Here is a 21,433-nt window from a genome sequence, read left to right as displayed (position 1 = left end):
TCTGCCTCATACCCTAGCTCCTGTCTGGAGGTTTCGCACTAGCTGTTCCCTCTGCCCGCACACCCTTCCCCCCCATACCTACAGGGCCTGCTTCCTCATTCCCCTCATGCCTCTGTTCAAATATCACCAAGTCAGTGAGGTTTTCCCTTGACAAGCTCACATAGAATGCCACACACTGTCCCGTCTCCCTTAATGCTTTCCTTTTCTCCCTGGTATCTATCGCCATCTGACTTATTGTGGATTTACGTGTTTGTCACCTGTCACCCATCCCCCACTAACCTGTACGGAGCCTCCATGTTGTTCTCTCTTCAGGCCTGTAATAGTGCCTGGCACATAGGAGGAACTTCTGAATATTTACTGAAGGAGAGCTCTGCTGTGGTCAGGGTGAGGTGCTGCGGTTCTGACAGCCCACAGCGGGCTCTAGAGGAATCTTGTGGTTAGAGCGGGGGATGGAGCAGGTTCTCAGAGAAAGCAGGGATCACCGGGCATCAGCAGGCTGCTGCGAAAATCAGCGAGAGCTGGGACCCACCCCGCCCCGAGTGGGCGCGTGTCCTGAAACTTTCCACCTACATCATTCCTTTATTCCTCAGAGCACCCCAGAGGTCGACACTGTTCCCCTTGTACAGATGAGGAAACTGGGGCGCAGAGGGGCGAGGTGGCGTATGAAGGTCACAGAGGGATACGGGGAAGGGGCCAGGCGTGAAGTCCTGTCTTCAGACTATCGTGCGGCGTCTCCTTCAGCCCCACCTTGCAGTGCTTGCTAAACACCAAGGGGCTCAGCAACCCCGGCCCTGCTTTCCTCCCCCACTCCCCAGCCCCCCCGAAGCCCCGTCCTTCAACCCAGGGAGAGAAACCAGCCCCAGCCTTCCCTCCCTGCTCCAAGGGTCAGGGCGGGCTGCACGGGGCAGTCCTTGGCTGGCTGCCTCGACGGGTTAAGGAGGAGTGTTTGTAGCAGCGCTGTCTCCAAGGAGCGGAGGGGAAAGCAGAGCGGAGAGGCTGACAGCCTGACAGCGGGGCTCGGGGTTCCACTGCTGCCGGCCGCTGGGGGGTGGGAGGCAGCCTGCTGGACCAGTCTAGTCCTGGTGGGGAGAGAGCAGTGTCCTCACCTCCGTCTGTCCTGGGAGGTGATGAACTCTGGGCGAACTGGGCAGCCCGAGAGTGAGGTCACTGCAGGGCCACCAAGCAGGGAAAGTTCCGGCAGGCACTGAGGAATGTGGGGGGGCGGGGGCCCGGCCGAGGCCGGCGGCGGCAAGTAGCAGAGCCGGAAGTCCTGGGCTCACGGAGGGTAGAAGGGGCACCCCTGAGTCAGGGAGAACCAGCCAAGGCCCAGCAGGTAGCAGGAGTGAAGACAGGTACCCATCTCCTCCCTGCTGAGGTCCAACCATGCCTCGGCCTGGGGGACGCGGGAGGAGGCCTGGGACCCTGGGGCCACCAGTGCATAGCATCCGGCCCTTTAAGTCCAGCGAGCAGTACCTGGAAGCCATGATGGAGGACTTGGCAGAGTGGCTTCGGGATCTCTACGGGCTGGACATCGACGCCTCCAACTTCCTGCAGGTCCTGGAGACAGGCTTGGTGCTGTGCCGGCATGCCAACACCATCACTGAGGCCGCCCTGGCCTTCCTGGCTGAGGCTCCTGCCCGAGCCCAAAGGATTCCCCTCCCACGGGCTGGGGTTTCCTGCAATGAGGCTGCCCAGCCAGGTACCTTCCAGGCCCGGGACAATGTCTCCAACTTCATCCAGTGGTGTCGAAAGGAGATGGGCATCCAAGGTAAACCATCCTGCCTCCGCCTCCCCTCGCCCCTATCCTGCCAGAACCCACCTCCTCTCTAAGGCTCGAGCACTAGAAGGCAGGAACCAGGTCCACTTTCCTCATTGGCTTCGAGCCAGTACATAAATGTGTTGATTGAATGATGCCCTCATTCAACAAACATACGCTTAGTCCCTATCTCCTTTGTGCTGGGCACAAAGGACCAAGAGGACTGAGACCCAGTGTCCAAAGAGTTCATGCTAGGAAGAGAGACAGATGAACAGATTCACAAATCACAGCCCAGTGTGCTAAAAGCCCCAAACAGAAGTCTATGTGTTGAGGAGCCAGAGGAGGAAACGGGTGGGGAGTGGGGGCCAAGAAAGGCCACTCAGAAGAGGAAGATTTAAGCTGAGTTTTGGGGAACAAATAGAAGTTTGTGGGAAAGGGAATTCTAGGCAGGGGACAGCAGGGGCAAAGGCACAAAGAAGGTGCTGTGTTTGGATGACTGGGAGAAGCCAGGGTGGGTGAGGGCACAGGGCTGGGGGGGGGGCTGGGGGGAGGACAGGGAGGCAGGCAAGTGGACATTAGGGTGGGGCCAGCTGAGCTGAAGCTTGTGAGGCACAGGCGAGGGACAGGACAGGGTCCCTCATCTCCTAGGCCTAGTGGGAGGAAGCCGGATGTTGTGCCATCCTCCAGGCCAAAAGGAGTGTGAGGTGAGGCGGAGGGAAGAGTCAGGCCCCGCTCCTGGCTGCTGGCAAGGCAGTGCGGAGCAGGACGGGCCGGCTGAGAAAAGCCAGTGTCTGACCGAGCACCTCCCATGTAGCCAGATCCTGCCTGCAGACACCTAACGACTGTCTTCACAGAATCCCCCTGAAATAGTCTACACCCCACTTTACAGAGGAGGAGACTGAGGCTCAGGGACTAGCCCAAGGACACCAGCTGCTGGGTGGGAGAATCGGGACTCCAATTCGGGCAGTCAGGCTCACCTTGCCTGGTTACTTGTGGGGTGAGGGCTGCGTTCCAGATGTCTGCTGGATATTAGAGATGAGCCTTGCGGGTAGGAGGCAGAACAAACTGCTTCTGACTCGGAGACCCCTATTGCCAAACGGAGTAGAGAAAGGGCAAGGTGGGGCTGGTCCACAGTGGGGCTCCGGGCTTCTCTGCTTGACTGTGTCACCTCTTCTCACACCAGCCTGCCCTGTTAGGCGGGCCACGGGCTCTGCCCTGAGTGACTGAACAATTCTGCTCAGACCCCTCCTAGGGGCCGGCCTGACCCCCAGACCCGGCGATCCGAGCCCCCACCCCCACCTACCCCTCCGTGGTGCCTCCAGCCCGCGCCTGGGACCGCCCCAGGGCTCTACCAGCTACTCTGCTGGGCGGAGGCCAGCAGGGGGCTCAGGCTGCCTGCTCCCCCTCCCCCCTCCGCCCCGCTCGCCAGAGGTGGTGATGTTCGAGACCGAGGACCTGGTGCTACGCAAGAACGTGAAGAACGTGGTGCTGTGCCTGCTGGAGCTGGGCCGCCGAGCCTGGCGCTTCGGCGTGGCGGCGCCCACCCTGGTGCGGCTGGAGGAGGAGATCGACGAGGAGCTGCGGCAGGAGCTGGCCCTGCCCCCGCCGGACCCGCCGCCGCCCGCGCCCCCAGCGCGGCAGCCCTGCCACTTCCGCCACCTGGACCAGCTGGTGAGCGGCTCTGGACACGCCCTCCAGGCCCCACCCCGTCCCGCCCCGCCCCCTCCCCGCAGCGCGCCCGGGTCGGACCTCCTACTTCTCGGGCCCCAGCGCCCCACCCCCACCCGCGAATGAATTCTCGGTGCGGCTTTGGGTCAGCGGTGTTCCACTCGGGGCCTCGATTCTCATCACATATCGCCCCAGCTAAGCTGCTTGTTACGTTTTCATCTAAATCCCGCGCTCTAGATCCCGCGCTCTAGATCTCTCTCACTGAGCCCCCGCCAGACGGCTATTGAGACCACAGCCTCTGGCACCGTCTCCAACGCCTCAGTTCAAGTCTTAGTTCCACTGTTCCGCGGCTGTGTGACTTGGGGCAATTTATTTAACCTCCCTGTGCCTCAGTTCCCTTATCCGTAGCGTGGAGGTGTAACTGGCCCCCTGTTTCTATGGCCGCTGACTATTAAACAAGCCAGCGTATAGGAAGTACTCGGAACGGTGTCTGGCACTGAGGGGGGCGCTGCAGAGGAGGTTACTGGGATTAACCCGTCTCTACTACCCAGGAGTCGAGCTCAGGGAGGTTCCTTAACTTGCCCAAGGCCTGTGGTGCGGTGGAGGCAGGACTCCAGCCGAAGCCTGTCAGATTTCAAGTCCACCTCCTTCATCATTTCTCCACTGACCCACAAGGGCACTTGGACTATAGGCACTCGAGGGCTCCTTCTCCGTGGACATTAAAAGTCTTCTGCACTCGTTTCTCAGCCCCCAGCCCTGACCTCAGCAGAGCCCCCAGCCCTGACCTCAGTAGAAACTTGGAGGCTGGCTCTGGGGACAGGCAGGCTACTCTTCATTGGGCTTGACCCAGGGTAGGCGGTAAGGAGCTTGGGCACCTGTGCAGAGGGGAGACTGAGACATTTACCACTGCCCACAGGTTCGGAGCCTCGTGAGCCGCTGCACGTGCCCAGTTCAGTTCTCCATGGTCAAAGTGTCTGAGGGGAAGTACCGCGTGGGGGACTCTAACACCCTCATCTTCATCCGGGTAAGTCTGGGGACCAGAGTTGGGGTGTCCCCTGGATCAGCAGAATAGGGATGCTTTTCATGGGATCTTGCCCAGGACTGAGGGCAAGGACAGGAAGTCACCACTCACCCTAACCTATCAGGCCTTGGGGCTTTCTTTCTCTCCCTTGTGGAATTCCCGGAAGGGAAATTGTTGGCAAAAAGTTGGCAAAGTTGGTGATCCTACCCCTTCCTCCCATTAGGGCAGCCAGAACCCTGCCCCCATCTTCTCCATCTTAGCCCAGTGCAGATGGGTGTCCAGGCAGCAATGGAGTATGACGGGTACTCCTGAATGTCCTTTGCCTCCACTCCATCCACAGGCTTGGTCAGAGCAAGGGGCATGAGAACCCCAAGTTTGTGTTCAGTGCACAGCCCAGCCACACGGGCCCCATCGTCCATACCTCACTTGCCTGGCTTGGTATATCCTGCAAAGGGAGCAGCAGCACGCCTCACCAGAAACAGATTGTACCTAGAGGCTTGGCCAAGCCCTCTCCTTGATTGCAGGCCATTATTGGAGATGGAGCCAGCTTCCTGGGTCCTCACCCAGACCCTGAACCAAGAGCTCTATGAAGTAGGTCAGGACAAGGGATTTCAGCTGAGGAAATGGAAACCCGGAGAGACTGTGACCTGTCCCAGGGTCCCAGAGTGGGGTGGATGGCACTCCAGGATTCCTTGACACATCCATTACGGAGCAAAGTGGGACCATTTTTTAGAGACAGGGGTGTGGGGTGGGGTGGGCAGGGCATAGAGGGAGAGAGAATGTCCCAAGCAAACTCCGCACTCAGCACAGAGCCCGATGTAGGGCTCAATCTTACAACCCTGAGATAGACTTGATAGATAGACTTGAGCCAAACTCAAGAGTCAGACATTTAACCAACTGAGCCACCCGGGTGCCCCTGGGCCACATTTCTGATACAGTCATGTGCAGGTGAAAATCTCTTTCCAGTGAAGGGAGAAAAGAGAGTGCTCCGGGGCCAGGGTGCACAGTGCTTGTGAGATCCCTCATCCAGCTGTGGGGTCTGTTTGTCAGCCTGGCCGCCACCCTTGACAACATGTGTTATCCGATGCTAGCTGTGGAGGAGAGGCAGGCTGCAAAATACACAACGCCCCCCACCCCCCAACAATACACCTGTGCAAGGAGAACCTTCGTGATCGTGTGTTCATGGATAGGGGTGCCTCCTGGAAAACAGTAGGTTGCTCCAGGAAGAGGAGACGCCCTCCATCCTGCCCCCAGCCTCATCCTTGTCCCCTACAGATCCTCCGGAACCACGTGATGGTGCGCGTGGGGGGCGGCTGGGACACCCTCAGCCATTATCTGGACAAACATGACCCCTGCCGGTGCACATCCCTCTGTGAGTCCCCTGAGAGTCCGTCCCCTCCCTGTGGCTCTGGGTCGGGAGGCCAGAAGCAGAGGTAGGAGGCAGGTCTGATCTCCAGGGGCAAGAAGTATGGGGGGATGGAGAAAGGAAGATACTATAGAAGGTACTGGTGTTTTTTTGGTTTTGTTTTTAAAGAGACTGGTATGACGAGGGAGGCAGCCCTCATGCAATACCAGTCTTAGCCACAAGATGGTGCCAAACACACAGAATCAGCATTTGGTCAGGGGCCTCTTGGCGGGGCTGAGGTCTGGCTTTGTTGTGCACGGTGAAGGCACCAATTATGACTTGGAGGGTTCTTTAGTCCTCCCGTAACCTCCATTAGCACCCCGAACTGGGGCCCCTGACCAGATTTCGTCCCCTGAACTCTTATAAGGAAGTTCTGGCGCTGCCACTGTAGGTCTTACTGTCTCTAATGTGGGTTCGGGGCATGGGACAGCTAGGGCAGAACAGTGGGCCTTATCAGCAGGAACTTAACCCATTCCTCCTCTCCTGTCTCTTGGGGGGACTGTGTGGGTAGCACACAAGACGGGCAGTTTCCAGAAGCCCCCCGTCCCACCGGTGCAGCATGAGGTGAGGGTGCAGGATGGGCCCTCGCTGCCCCAACCTACGATGACGATCAGCCGTTCCCAGAGCCCGCTGCCCCCCGTGGACTGGAAGACATATACCTCTTCAGGCCGGAAGCTGAGGCCCCCAGCCGCCTCCTCCCCTAGAACCCACTGTAAACGGGGAGCAGAGGTGGGAGTTTCCCGAGAGACAACACCATTCCTGAGGTATAAGGGAGAGGGGCAGAGCAGGGTCTCTCTCTTCTTTGGAGTCCACATTCTCAGAGGGCCCCCCCAAGATAAAGGAAGCAGGTCTCCTGGCGGTGCCCCTACCCTAGGTGTTCAGAACCAAAAAGGCACCCACCTAGGATCATCTAGCTTTTTTGTACACCCTCCCATTACATAGATGAAGAAGCTGAGGCCCATAAAGGCCCATAGAGATTTCCCAAGGACCTTCTGCCATTTCACAGTAGAACACACACTCAGACGCCCCCTCCCCCAAGATTGGGAACTTGTAGTTGTGGGACCCGAAATAACCCAGGGTCCAAACCAGGCTTCTATCTGCTACACAGGGGAATGAGGGAGAATAAACTTGAACAGTTTCTGTCATAAGGAAGACTCCGGCAGGCACAGAGGGACAGAGAGCATTTGTTTCATTCAGCATGAAGTCTGGCCTCCTTGGTGTCCTGGCTGGGGAAATGTCATCCCTTCCTCGAGCCAGGGGACTGGATGAGACGGTCCTGCTGGCCTTATGATTCTCCCTTTCAGACTCCAGGATCAGTCACCCATCCTGTCTTGGAGGCAGCTGCCAGTTGGGGACAGCCCACCCAGCCCCCACTCCTCATCCTCCCATAGGGGCCGAGCCCCACAGTGGAGCTCCCCGGGGAAGAGAGAGGAGAGATACTCCTCTGAACATCCCAGAGGAACGACTCCCACATCTTGCTTTCGTGAGGAGACAGACAGCCAGGGAACTCACTCCAGGGCCTCCGCCTCCCAGAGATTCCAAGCGCCTGAAGCCACTGCCAAAAGGACACCAGCAAGAGGACTGTCTCCGCTTCCTCGTTCCTCCAGCCCAGCCAAGCCCATGGGCCTCAGGCCACCACCCAGGGGTGAGGCTGAGGGTGCTTCCTCCCAGCTCAGGGAGCCACCACCTGTACGTTCTCTGTCCCCTGTTAAAGGGCCCACCAAGCTCCCTATCCAGCTGCGCCCTGCCCGCCCCCCCACCCCAGGAAGCAGCTTTTCAGGTATTGCCGGTGGAGGTCCCATGACAGATTTGGGGAGTGACCCCATCCCAAGGGCTGTCCCTGGGGACCTGGCTGGATGCAGACATGGGGATTTCTCTGTGGATGCGAGACAAGGGGACCAGAAGCCGGACAGCCAGGTGACATCAAGAGCTGGGGAGCCCTGGGGCCTGGGCCCACAGGAGTGGGAGGAGCGATACCCTCCCCTTCCCCTGGGGGCAACCAAGGATCAAGCTGTCTACCATAGTCTCGAGGAGGAGCTTTTGGCCAATATGACACTGCTAGAGGTGGGGGGTGCCTGCCCCCAGGGCACAGGGTCTGGAGTCATCCCTCGAAGTGGAGTCTATGTCCCCAGCCTAGGTGGGCGGTGGCCTGAGCCTGGGGGCCCTTATGACAAAGTCATCCAAGAACTGGTTCAGGGCCCCCCACCCCTTGTTAAAGTGGACCTGGGAGCCTGGAAGTCAGCCTCTACAGGCTCCCGTAAGCTAGCTGTTACCAAAGGCCCAGGAGGCCCCAAAGGGAAACTGGGAGCCAAAGAGAGTGGGCCAAAGGTAAAGGCAAGCCTGAGTGCCAAGGGCACCGGGATGAAGAAGGGACCAGCTCCGGGAAGGCAGGAATGCTCAGGCCCCACTGTGTCAGCCAACCTGGAAGCCCCCACACCTTCACCCTCAGCCCCCAATTCTGACAAAACCCAGGGATGTCCAGCCAAGATTAAGAGAACACTCCGAAAGCCCCAGAGGGTCCCATCCATCTACAAGCTAAAGCTGAGGCCCAGAATCCGGCCGCGGACAGACCACAGGCCTGGGAAGCAGCCTTCACGCATCCCCAGGCCACTGGCTTACCTCCACGTGGGTTCAGCCAGGGCACTCCCCAGGGGCAGATTGGGGCGAGCAGCATTGGGCACCAAGGGAGTGGGGGTGGATGGAGCCTCAGCAGGGGAGGAGGAGGAAGGAAAGAAGAAGGGAGAACCAGCTGTCCCACTGAAGAGCAGCCCCCAGGGCGGGGATCCCCAGCAGCTTGATCAAGCCCCACTCCTACCTGAGGAGGAGTCCTGGGTCTGAGGAGGAGCCTTCCCAGCCCTGAGCCTGTGAGTGTGGGGGAGAAGGAAGTGAAAAGGATGCCAGCTATCCACTGGACTCCCAGCTGCAGGAACAGAGAGGAAGATCCCTCACCTCCATCCAGGGCCTTGGCAAGGGAGAGGGTATGGATGGGGTCAGAAGACAAATACCGGTTCAGTCTCTCACTCCAACTCCAGGACACCCTAGGTCTTCTTGCCTTCTCCCAGAACAGCTCCCCAAACTCCTGGCCTCTGGCCACAGCCACCATTTCCATAACTCTTGTAAGTTATTAAACACTTATGGGACTGTTCCTGAGTCCCAAGCTTCTTGAGTCCGTCACTCAAGGATTGTGGTGGTGCAGAAGGCACAGTTTCAAGCATTTCCCCAGGTGCAGGAAGGTATAGCTTCAAGCGTTACCCACTGGAGTGGAAGGGGATGAAGGACAGGGAGTGGGGCGGGGGCAGGGGGAGTGACAGAGGTCTCATCTCCTGAGGCTCAGCCAACCTTGCCAGAGGGCCCTTCTCTCCGAGAAGCCACTTATGTGTCAGGACCAAGGACAGGGACACACACGCCTGCAGGACTTCAAAGCTTTGCTCTGGGTTTTAGAAACTGAGATCACTCCAAGTCAAAGTGGAGAGTTCTTATCACATCTACAGCCACGAAGGGGCTGCAGCCCTAACTGGGAACAAAGACACAGCAGCAGGAGCTGGGATTGAGCCCAGTTATGAAAGTTTTCCTGAGAGTGTTGGGGGGAGACCTCTCACTTCCCCTCTGGATGGTTTTGATCAGTGTGGGAGTGCTCAGAGGCTAGGTGGAGAGGTGAGTCCCCAACTTCTTAGTTCTCTGGTTGACCCAGGCTCTGGGACTCAGAGCAGCCTCCTCACCCTGACAGTCCTCCCACAGCCGAGCTCAGCAGGCAAGCCCCGAAGGGGAGCCCTCTCCCTCCCAGGGCAGGAACTGAGCCAACATCTTGTACAGAAACAAGGGAAAACACTCCCTGATTTTTAATCTGACTTCCGATCACAGCGCAATGGGCATCATACACACTTCCAGACCCTGTGGTGGGAAACCCTGATTGGGGGGGGGGGGCGGACAGACACTCAGAATGGGGGTGGAGGGAATAAAAATCAAATACCTGGAGTGCAGTGAAGGGGGTGAGGGGGGCCGGACAGGCAATACATTCCAATGGCTCCCATAAGGGGCAGCCAGAGGCCTGGGTCCCCCATGCCCACCTCAGGTGCCTCAGCTGGGGGTGACAATGATGGGGCAGGTGAGATGCTGCCATCCCTCACCCCATCCCCTGGGTGCACCAGGGGGCAGGGATGCAGGGGATAAAAGGGGGCAGGCCCTCTTCCTTACCCTCCCAGCCACTAGAGGTGTGGGGAAGGGGAGCCACCTCCTCTGTTTCAGAGGGAGGCTCAGAGAGGGTGGGTCACTTGCCCAAAGTCATGCAACACAGCAGGGACTAGAACCCAGAAATACTGGACTGTCCAAGGTCAGGGCAGTCACTGCAGCACTGTGCTACACCCCACGGATGGAGGGAGGATCAGCTGGGGAAGTGGAAGGGAGAATCAGATTCCCTCTCACACTGGATCTGGATAAATTCCCTACCCATGACCCCTCCCCCAAATCTGCTCCATCACCACTCTGGGCTACCTGATTTTCTGGTCTATACACTGCAGCTTGGCTACATTGAGGCTGGGTTGATTTATCTGCCCCTCTTCTAACGAGGGACCTTCCTATCATCCTACCACACCAGGGCTCAGGACTTAGCCTCAAGGAGAACTCAGCTAGGGGCAGGGGACACGCACCATTGTTCCCATCCTCCAAGTACCCCAATAATCCCTCAGGCCGGTCCTAATATCTTCATGGATTTTGTTATTTCTAAATCGGTACAAAACTGACAGTGATCAGCTCCGGTGACGAGAGGTAGAAACCGGCCAGGCAGCCGGAGAAAATGGGGTGGAGTGAGTCAGGGCGTAGGGCCAACTGATGTTGGGATAAGGGCGTATCAGATCCTGAGGGCCTCTATCGAGGGGTGGGGGTGTGGGCATATCTCCCCCAAGCACAGGGGTCCCCATAATTCTTTTCCTGGTTCTGCCCCTCCCCATATTTATCAGAGAAAATCTGAGATTCAAGGCAGGCAGAATCTGGGGCAGTCAGACTGGAGTGGGATGGGGGAGATAAGAGTCTTCACTAGTACAGCCTAACCACCCCTTCCCAACCCCGGGAGGCACCACCTTGCCCACCACCAGCCCCCCAAACCCAACATCCCCCAATCTTGCAGACCACCCAATGCAGGAGGGAATAGAGGGCTGGAACCTGGCATTGTGGAAATAAATTTATCCTTTGGGGGATTCCCTCTCCACACTCCATCAAGAAAAAAGTTGTAACCCAGGGGGTGATCTGGCTTTGGGGTCAGGAAGGGGATGAGGGGCACCCAGCAGGGATGGACCATCGAGTTAAGGCTGGAAGGTAGGTTGTTGTGTCTCTGGGGGTTGCTGGGCGGGGAGATCTCCCTGGAAGGGGGAGAGCTCAGCCTTCTCCTCCTGACTGACCTAGGACCTCAACCCTCGGACCCCGATTAGGGTCCTTGGGCCACCTGCATCTCTCTGCCCTGTGCCGGTGGTACGGACGGTCCAAAGGCTGGCCTCATAGAGAAGCTGCCAGGATCTGCGACAAGGGGATGAACGAAATGAGAGCCCTGTGAACGGAGCTGGGGAAGGCGGAGCGGAGGGTGGATAAGATAGCTAAGGACCAACAGATGCTTGGGCAGACAGACACGGGGAAAGAAGATGCAGGGCAATGACAGACACTCTCTGGAGAAGACGGGTGGGGCCCCCACGGCCAAGGCAGCACCTCCCCACCCCCAAGCCCCGCGCTCACCCTCCCGATCCCAAAAGGTCAAGGCGCCCCTTGGGGCCCGGCCGGGCACACGGCGCTAGCTACAGCACTAAAGGCGGCGGGCCCAGGAAGACGGATGCGGAGAGGGGCTGGACCCGGCCGTCGCAGGAGGCTCCCCTCACCCTCCACCTCTCCCCGCAGGGCCCGCGGCTGCGGGGGCTTGCCAGGGCGGACCAGCCCGAGTCTTTCCCCGGCGCTCCCCGCCCGAGCCACCCCGCAGTCCCCGGGAGGCGGCCCCCGCCTGGCCGGTCGGGGTGCGGCCTCGAGCGGGCGCAGCGTCACATGATGGCGCAGCGGTTGCGGCGCAGCGCGCCCTGGAAGCGCAGGGCGGCGTGCACGTGCTTGCAGCGGGCGCAGCCGACGCTCTTGAGCAGCTCGCTGAAGAGCAGCAGGATGTGCCAGTTGTACTTGGCCGAGCACTCCACGTAGCCACACTTCCAGGTCTTGCGCACCAGGTGTGACACGTTCCAGCGCGGGATCACGCGCCCGCGCTGCAGGTCCCGCTTGTTGCCCACGATGATGATGGGCGTCTCCGAGGTGCCGATCACCCTGCGGGGTGGGAGCGGGTGGAGATCTCAGAACTCACCACAGCCGGGTCTCCCAACCCCTGGACTTCAAGAAGGGCAGGCTGTGCCTGGTCAAGACTGCAACTACCATCCTCCCTCTGTTCCGGGCACAGTGCTCAGCCCTCGGGGTGCCTTATGTTCTCTAAGGGGAACAACTGATCTAAAAGGCGGGTCTGTTATCCCCATTTGACAGATGAGAAACCCGAGGCTTATCTGTTAACTGGGTTAAAGTTAACAGATACGTGGCCCTGGCAGTTTTGTTCCCAGAGCCCCTGCTCTTAACCACTGCGTTAGACTAGTCAGCCACCCCATGGTAAGAATCCCAAAGTGAGTGTTTAGGAATAGGGATAATAAAATGTGTACGTCTGGATGTCTGTGCAGGAACCAGAGGGTACATCACCAATGCCCTGTCCCCCCCGCCCCCCCTGCACCCTTTCCAGGGCTGTGGGTAGCACTGGGGTCCCCACTGAGGTGGCCCCTCACCTCGTCTCTAGGATCTGCTGGCGGATGGTCTTGACGTACTCAAAGCTGTCAAAGCAGCAGATGTCGTAGACCAGAATGTAGGCGTGGACGCTGCGGAGTCCCCTGCAACAGGCGTCTGCCCACTCCTGCAACACCCGCAGCCAGTGCCAAGGTCAGAGCAACCCTGAGGGCTCCCTTTGCCCCCAGCCACCTCCAGGCATAGACAGAGGGCATTCCGTCCTGCCACTGCACCTCAAGCCTCCCACACCCACGCATCCCTAGGAGGCCTGGCCCAGAGCAGAATGGAGAAGCTCCCTGCTGCAGCAGCGGCTTCCCCACCTCCAAGCCAGGATAGGGCAGGTCCCACTGCCTGACCGCTAGGGGTCCGGGCACTCACTGTCGTGTGCCCTTCTGGAGCTGAGATCTGCCTTGTCCCGTTTTATCGCCCAAACCATTCACGCATTCCTCCATCCACTCAGTCCTCTGTTCACGTACATGTGTCATGTGCCTGCCTCTAAGAGCCAAGCCCTCTGAGCTAGTTGTTCCATCTGTTGAAATCCTCCGTTTTCCAGTTGAAAATGCTTCTTCCTCCTCCAGGGAGCCTTCCTGCAAGCAGGGGACTACTCCCTTCATTTCTTGTGTGCTAACAACACTCTGATTCTACGTTGGCTATTAGAGCTGTTTCCATCCCCAGTTCTGCTGTAAAGTCCCAAGAGGGTGAGAGCCAGCCAGGCCTTCCTTGTTTTTGTGTTGGTTCTCAGCAGGCTCTTTCATTGCACTACTTAGGCTGGTGAGGTGAGCTCTCTGTGGCCTTGACACCGCCCCCCCCCCCATGCTGGGATCCGTGCAACTCCAGCCTACAGCACTGCCCTGAGATTGCTACCCAGAAGTGCTCCTTCTGTTTGTTCCACGCTGCCCTCAGGACTGAGAAGGAGAAGACTTGAGGAGAAAAAGACCGAGACTAGCTGCATAGTGGGGGCTGACTTAGATCAGGGCCCAAGGGCAGCTCTGGGGAGAGAGAGGTTCCTGAATGCTTATGGCAAATTCTCGGGGAGGTGCTGCTGCTCCAGAGGAAGAGGCCGAGTGTGCTGAATGCTAGAAAGGCTGAGTGTACTTAAGAGAAGATTCCTTAAGAGGTTCATTAGCCAGGGCGCCTGGGTGGCTCAGAGGGTTAAGCCTCTGCCTTCGGCTCAGGTCTTGATCCCAGGGTCCTGGACAGGGCTCTCTGCTCAGTGGGGAGCCTGCTTCCCCCTCTCTCTCTGCCTGCCTCTCTGCCTACTTGTGATCTCTGTCAAGTAAATTAATAAAATCTTTAAAGAGAGAGAGAGATTAATTAGCCGGTTAACCTTCCAGCAGATGGCAAATGCAAGAGCAGTTGAAGGCAACGGGTGTGTGGAAAGAGGAGATCTCTGACGTTGGAGGAGGGGGAGGCCTCCGAGGACAGAGGGCACCAGGCTCTTCTCCCTTGAGGGCCTGGGCAAAAGACACAGAGGAGGGGCAGGCCGGTGCCCTGCTGGCTTCTGAGTTGCCTTGGGGCAGGGGCCAGGCTCAGAGGACTAGGGCTGGGCTCTCTACCTCAGAGCAGGAATGAAAGAAGAAAGACTCTGGTGGCCAGCCTGGTGGAGAGGTCAGTCAGGCTGCAGAAAAGCACATCCCAACTGAAAGACTCAGGAGGCTGCTGCAGTGCATTTCCCCTGGGAGATGATGTGGCATCTTTTCTTTGTGCTGAGTTTTAACTTTGGTGCAGGGGGGAAGATGCTGGGGACAAATCTAAAGCCGGGAACCAGGGGCTGGCTTCTCGGGCCAGGGATGCAGGGAAGAGGGCACTGCCTTCTGGGAGCCTGGGACCCCTTGGTGCATGGGGCTCCTCCTCCCACCCCCAGGAGGAGTGGGAGCAAGCGGGAAACGGGCACAGAGGCTCCCACCTTCTTCCAGCTCTCTGCTGGGGACAGGGAACAGCTGCCAGCCTCTGAGGGTGACAGCTTCACCTCTGCCCCCACATGCTGCCTCCTCCAGGGGGCCTCCAGGCTGCCTTCCCTCCCACTGCTCTCTAGGGGCTCCAAAGACGGAGAGGAGGAAGGCGCCTGATTATTTGGGTTGTGCCTTCACCCAATTGAAGGGAGGAAGCAGGAAAGCTCAGCTTTTCTTCCAAGCTAGCTCCGTGCGGGGTTTCAGGCTGGGAGCGACCATCTTGGGGCTGCATCAAGACCGAGGAGCAGGGAAAACTGAGTCCAGTTCTAAGGACCTGGGAGCTGAGGGAGGGTCGGCCACCTGGGTGCTGACCCTGCATTTGTTGCTCGTTTCTCTAAGACCAGCTTCCTCCTCTGACGGGAGAGGGGCTACAGGGGGAACCGCTGAGGCTCAGACCACTTTCCTGGGCTGCCTTTCTGCTGGCATTGGGGAAGAATGTATTTCTCTTCTCAGACAGTGGCCAGTAAGATTCTTAGCTTTTATATTTGATCTTTGGGGATACAGGGTCCCTTCTCAGTATGTCTCTGCTCAAAGTCGCTTTTTTTGTGCTCCAGGGCATCCAGAAGATTCTAAAACTCAGGATCAACCAGGGAGAAAAAGGACAACAACCCAACAGAAAAGATGGACAGAGGACTTAAGAATTGTGAGAAAGAGAAATGCAAAAGCTCTTACGCCTATGAAAAGATGTTCAGCTTCAATCATCATCAGACACACAAACCAAAACCACACCAAGACGATCACATCTCATCTATCAGACTGTCAGAACCCCCCAAATTGGACAATAGAGTCTGATGGCCAGGCTTTAGGGAAACCAGCGCTCACATACGGTGCTCTCACAACAACAGGAATATGCAACTTTCCTTCCAAACTCAGCTGCATTTATCCTTTGACCTAGCAATGCAGTTTCTGGGGCTTGATTCCACAGATACGCCTCCCCGTGTGCAGAGAGACCATGGACCAGGCTATTGGTGTGGCAGACTGGAAGTTGGACACTTGTCCAACAAGAGGGGATGCCATGGTCCCTCTCTCCAGGGGGGTGTGGCACAACCATGCTACCGACATTCAGATACCAACCCTCGGGGAAAATCTCTAAGTTATAATGTAAAGCAAAAAGACCAGGTGGAGAACTTTTTTTTTTTCCCTGTAAGAAAGGGAGTGGAATAAGAACACATTTTCTTATTTGTTTAAAGAAACTGGACGTGTGAATAAAAATCCAGCAAGGACGGCCATCGAGAGTGGGGCAAGAATCAGGGTGAAGAGGGCAGGGCGGGACTGGGATTTCTCTGGGTGTACCTTTTTGCAGTTGGAACTTTTCCTTTTTTCTTTTTCCTTTTTGTTTTTTTTATACAAATTTAGCCTGAAACTGTGTCTTACCTATTCCAAAACTGGAATTAAACTAAAATTTAATCTACAACACAATGTGAACAAGTAATCCAAGCTCAGTGAGCAAGACTGGCAGGGGGCCTGCGGACACACTAAGGCCTCTGTTGAAGTCTCCTCGGAGGAGAGGCACGAGGCCATGACCCTGGACACACGGCCCCAACCTCGTGGTTTCCAAGGGGCAGATCAGGCTTTTGTTTTCGGTATGGGTCCCTCACACCTGGGACGGGATAGTCTTGTGTCCCTGGACTTGGGCCACAGTCCTCCTGCCCGGAGTTGCCAAGATGGTGCTGAGCCTGAGCTGCTGCCCCAGAGATGGATGGCTTTGTGGTCACAAGTGGCCAAGCTACGACCCCTGCCTTTCCTTCCAGAGAAACCTCCAAACGTTCCCTTCAGGGGCTTCCTTAGGTGAACAAATGCCTCTTAGAGTTGAGCCATCAGAGGCGGGGAGAGAGAGAGAGAGGGAAGGAGGACCTGGTCCCTGCAGGCTGGGGGAAGGAGCACTGTCAGCCAGGGCACTGGGAGCACTGGAATCCAACCCCTGCAGGAAGGCTGCCCCGTGGGCTAGTCGGGAGGTCAAGGGGCACAGCATCACTTAAAGAAAGGCATTTGGATGAAAGACTGGTCGGGGCCTCCCGTCTCCAAGAACCCACCTTTCCCAGGCCCTGGCTTTTCCTTCTGCTGCCCTTTCTACAGACGCCATGGGTCTGAGAGCCTGCAACACTAGCAAGCATCTAATGTCCCTGCCCTGCTTTCCACTGCCCTTTCCCCGCCCAGTCCCACTCAGCGGACGCAAGGCCGCCAAGCACACACTTACTGCGTGTGTGATCACTGCCTGCTTGTCTTCACCCGACTGTGAGTTGAGTAGTTCCTGGAGAGCACACTGCACATCTGTTTTGCACGCCATCCTATCTACCCTGGTGCCCAGCCCACAGCATGTTACACGCTCATGGCACATGCGTGGAATAAAGCGGCACCCAAATGTCGGCTCTAAGCAGGGTGGCCTGCGGTGCAGCATGGAGCCCTTGGAGCCCGAGGATGGGGACAGGGCCAGAGCCCAGAAAAGGTGGGAGACCAGCTTCTCCCCACCCCACTCGTGCCCGCCAACCGCTGCCACCTGCCTGAGTGAGTCCCCGGTCGGCTGGAGACCCGCTGGAGCGGGTCCTGGGCCCTCGTACCTGCAGCGTGTTGACTGGGAAGGTGCTGATGGGTGGGAAGTCGAGGATCTGGAGGTCGTGCACGTGGCCGTTCATGACGACAGCAGGCAGGTAGAGGCGACGGGCGGTGGTGGGCACGCAGGCCTCGCTGAACTCGTTGTACAGGAACTGGCGCACGATGGCACTTTTGCCCACGCCTCGCGCCCCCAGCACGGCCACCCGGTAGGTGGAGACCATGCCTCCCGCCCCGCTCCGCCACCGCGTCCTCGCCGCTGCCTGGGGCTCCCCCGGGCTGCATATTCCAGGGGCTGGGGGCTCAGCCACCGTCAGGACCCACCATTGCTGCCCTTGCTTGCCTTGGGCCCTCTGCGGCCTCCACCTGGACTGTGGGGACAAGAGGTGGGCTTGGTGGGCCCGTTTTTTCCCTGGATCTGTCCTGTACTTCCCCACCTCCGGGACTCAGCTGCAGCTGCCACTGCCCCTTAGCATGCCTTCCCTCTCCCAGAACACCTAGCCGCATCTATCCGGAGTCTCTCCATCCTCCCTTCTCCGTCCACTCCCCCCGCCACCCACTGGTGGGAATCCCTTTTTCCTGTATTATGACCTGACTCTTGGCCAAGTCTGGTCCACCCCCGTCCCCCCACCAAGGCAGGCTGCAGCGCAGAGCAATGCACAGTAGACTTGCTCCAATCTGAGCTTTCCCACAGAGCCTGGGGGGAGCCGAGTCCAGGGGGGCTCAATGGAGGCGCTCCCAGCATTTTGTGGAGAGAGGTCTTTATTGGGCAGGACGTCTTACAGCCCTGCTGCCAGGAGGTACCTGCCAGCAGCCGACTCAAGTTACCATGACAACCCAAAACATCCCCTGTTTCCAAATGTCCCCCAGTGAGAAGCCTGGACTGATGACCGCTTTGGCCCTGGAGCCCGCCACTCCGGGAGCACTTGGTATTAGCACACCCACACAAGGGCCATTGGCAGGACGGGATCCCTCAGGGGAAGCAGGTATTCCCGCTTTAGAGAAGATTCAAGAGGGGACGAGAAGGGGGCCCAAGGGCAGCTACTCCCCTCCACAGCGTTGTTGCAGTCCCTCCAACTTCTAAGGTCAAGTTCTGGCTGGTGCATGCCTACAGTCCACGGGCTACATCTCATTCCCTGGCATCCCCCCGAGCTCAGAGGGCCTGGCACACAGCAGGTGCCCAGGAAAGGGCTGCTACAGGCTTGGGCCTTATTCTGAGTTCAGTCGCTCCTTGCTTGCTCAGTTTTGGTGACTTTAGAGCTTAGGTATAAACCCCAGCTATGACGTTTCCTAGATGTGGTCCAAGGGTGCATCACCTACCCAATGAGGGCTACGCTCTGCCCATATATGAAGCGAGGTTAAGAGTCCCTATTCCTGAGATAATCCAAGTCAACTGTCTTCTCCTTCTGTTAGGGATGGTGACCAGGAAGGTTGGTACCAAGCCTGAGACTTCCTGTCCAGGGACTGATCGCAGGAGGGTGACACCAGCGTCTGCTACCTGGGTCCAGGGCAGACGGGTGGGCTGCAGCCCCACAGGACCATGTGTGCATGTCTTCTCTGTGGATGCGTGTTCTTTCCATATATGCCCAGTTCACGGCTGAATGGCCCTCAGTCTGGCCTGACTCAAAAAATCCAGTCCACTGGGTACGTGTACATATGGCCTAGTAAAACATAGGGCCGGATTTGGGGTGAGAGCCACCAAGGTCTGACTCCCAGCTCTGCCACCTAAAAAGTGGTCTTGGGCCAGAGACTTCCCCTGGTGTTGTGATGCCGTGAAAGTGATGCTGAAAGGAAAGCCCAGGGCCCGCAACAGCAGGTGTGCAATTAATAGTGGCCACTGTTGGGTACAGGGATTCCTCATCCATCTAAGATTTTCTAAAACCTCGACGGGACTCCTAGCAATCCCAGGAAGGGTCACCATCCACTGCTGCTCATGTACTTGTGGTGGTGGTGGTCGTGTGTGTGTGTGTGTGTGTGTGTGTGTGTGTGTGTATGAGAGACAGAGAGACTCTTCTCCCCGTTTTATTGAAGCTAAAACCAAAACCCAAAACCAGAGGCTCAGGCAAGTGGAGACCACACACCCAGCTGAGCTCTCAACTAAAGACTAGGACCCTGATTCCTTTTGCCCCATGTGATGTCCTTTCTCCAACAGGTGTTATCTACTTCCCAGGGCTTCCCACTGGGGTAAGGTCCTGTCCCTCCTCCCCATAAATCCCTCCAGGCCCTGGGCCCCTCAGGCCTCCCTGGACGCTGTCAGCTTGGCAGACAGCCTCCGCTTGGTTAATTACATAACCAGCACAAGCAGCTGGGGAGGGGGGCACCTGGGGGAGGAAGAGAGGGCAAGGAATGCAAGAAGAGTCCCCCCACCTCCCTCTGGGTGTGGCCACTTAGAGGCATCTAGGATGTGTCCTACCTGCAGATTCTCCTGGACGCCACACTCCCTGCGCAGAAATCAACCCTTTCTGGAGAATAGCTGGGAAATAAACGGGGATAGTGCTGTAGCCAGGGAGGGGGTGCAAGAGAGGCCACTGGGCTGGAGCCAGCCTCCTGGAACTCACCAGGCTCCAGTGTGGCCCTGTCCCTGACTCAGAGGTGATCGATGCCCCCTCCCTCTTCTCAGGCAGGAGTCTTGGGTCTAAGTGCCTATTAACCCAACGTCCCTAGCTGGGTGGGGACTGAAGGGGGCTGTCCCGAGAATCAGGGCCCAGCACCCCTGAGCGCGACCCCCCGGAGGCCTGCGCTCCGCAGTGAGTCTGCAGACAGCGCCCCAGCAAGAGAGGCAAGAGACGGGGGACACATACGGGGGCCCAAGCCTGCTTCTTGTCCCCTTCCCTCGATCTGGACACACGAGTCCTGCCCCAGACTGATGGCCCTGGCTTTGCGGGCCCATGGGCCGAGTCACAGGTCTGCCCGCTGTTTGTCCCCACACGTTCATGTGGGAGTGAGCGGGTGGGGGCGTCGGAGGCTGCTGGGCTCCCCATGACCTGATTGGTGGGAGTCTGGTGGGGGGGATGCCGGAGCCCTGCCTGCTCTCCGCCTCCAGCACCTTGCAGCACCCCCCCCCCCCCACCGCTGCCAGCTCCCGCTCTCACGTGGCCGCCCCGCGCCGCTTCCCCGCCAGCCCGCCGACCCCCTCCGCCCTCCTCGCCCCTGCCCCCAGGCACCGCCACCACTCTCCCACCCGCCCCCGGCCCTGCCCCGCCCGCCTTCCCTCCTCCCGCCGCTTACCCGGGGCCGTCCTAGCTGCCCCCGGCCCTGGCCGGCCGGCCTGCGGGGCCGCGCTCCCCCCGGGCTCCGGCGCTGCCCCTCGGCTCCCCGGCCCGGGGGGAGACGGGTGGGGGCGCCCCCGGCTGCCCAGTCGGCGCGGGTTCAGCGGCGGGCGCGGAGGGCAGGTGCGGGCGCCGAGGGGTCAGGAAACCTCCAGCCCAGCGCTCCCTCCGGAGCGCGCCGCCCGCTCGCGCCGGCAGGAGGGAGGCGGAGGGGAGCGCAAAGGCCGGGCGGCGGCGGCGGCGGCTCGGTCGGGGGGGTGGGGGGTGGCGGTGTCGGGCTGGCGTTCCGCTGGGTCCCTGAGCCTGACAGATTCGCTCGCGCGGGCCGGGAAGAATTCTTCTTGAGCCCCGAGCCTCCTTTGCACTCCCTCCCGACCCACCCCGCCAGATTTTTAGCTCCCCACTCCCCGGAGGGGGTGGCGGGAAGGCACCGGAGAGGCCTTAAAGCCTTCTGCTGCACTCCAATTCCTTCCCTCTCCACCCCGCCGCCCACCATGTCCATACTAGCTTCCCTCTCTAGATCTCCCTCAGACCTTTCCCAGGCCGGCGCGCTAGGCGCACCTGTGTGCACCTGTGTGCCCCTCACTCCGTGCTGGCCACAGCGTCCCGCCTCTCCGCCGCCGCACGGCGAACGCAGAGTGGCCACTCTCGCCCTTCGCGGCAGCGGAGCAAGAAGGGCAGAACGGGCTAGCCGCAGAGCACAGCTTATCTCCTGCCAGCGAATGACCTCCACTCCCCTCAAACGACTGCTCCCCTCTCTTCTCCAGACGGGGAGTTAGCAGCATTTGCCAGGGGTGCAGGCACGATCGCTTATGTATTTATTCTAAAACCAGCGGCGACAGCGGCATTCGCCATCGACAGCTCGCATTCCGCCAGTGTGTACTATGTGCCAGACACCGCGCTCCAAGCTTTGCCTGCGTCCTCAGATTCAATCCTCCCGGTTCTATGAGGTGGCTTTTACAGATGAGACAGCAGAGGCCGAGAGGGACTGAGTGACTTGTCTTACTGAAGGGCAAAAGTTGGAAT

General features: G+C 58.7%; 2 protein-coding genes across 2 annotated transcripts; one reads left to right on the top strand and one right to left on the bottom strand.

Annotated features, from left to right (window-relative positions):
- Nucleotides 1–1,314: 1,314 nt before the first annotated feature.
- Nucleotides 1,315–9,139, top strand: GAS2L2 (growth arrest specific 2 like 2). The gene is made up of 6 exons (XM_045983988.1): nt 1,315–1,768; nt 3,186–3,427; nt 4,341–4,448; nt 5,721–5,817; nt 6,362–6,614; nt 7,155–9,139. The coding sequence occupies exons 1-6, from the start codon at nt 1,384–1,386 to the stop codon at nt 8,686–8,688; spliced, it is 2,619 nt and encodes an 872-aa protein (XP_045839944.1). The 5' UTR covers nt 1,315–1,383; the 3' UTR covers nt 8,689–9,139.
- A 519-nt stretch (nt 9,140–9,658) lies between these two features.
- Nucleotides 9,659–20,633, bottom strand: RASL10B (RAS like family 10 member B). Its single transcript, XM_045986396.1, has 5 exons — nt 20,367–20,633; nt 19,552–19,611; nt 17,147–17,509; nt 12,639–12,763; nt 9,659–12,138 (listed from the first exon to the last, which is right to left on the bottom strand). The coding sequence occupies exons 3-5, from the start codon at nt 17,360–17,362 to the stop codon at nt 11,868–11,870; spliced, it is 612 nt and encodes a 203-aa protein (XP_045842352.1). The 5' UTR covers nt 17,363–17,509; nt 19,552–19,611; nt 20,367–20,633; the 3' UTR covers nt 9,659–11,867.
- Nucleotides 20,634–21,433: the final 800 nt, after the last annotated feature.

The sequence above is a fragment of the Meles meles genome, chromosome 18, assembly GCF_922984935.1.
Source record: "Meles meles chromosome 18, mMelMel3.1 paternal haplotype, whole genome shotgun sequence".
Lineage (NCBI taxonomy): Eukaryota > Metazoa > Chordata > Mammalia > Carnivora > Mustelidae > Meles > Meles meles.
Note: the sequence above shows the minus strand (reverse complement) of the source record. Positions and strands in the feature narration are given on the sequence as shown.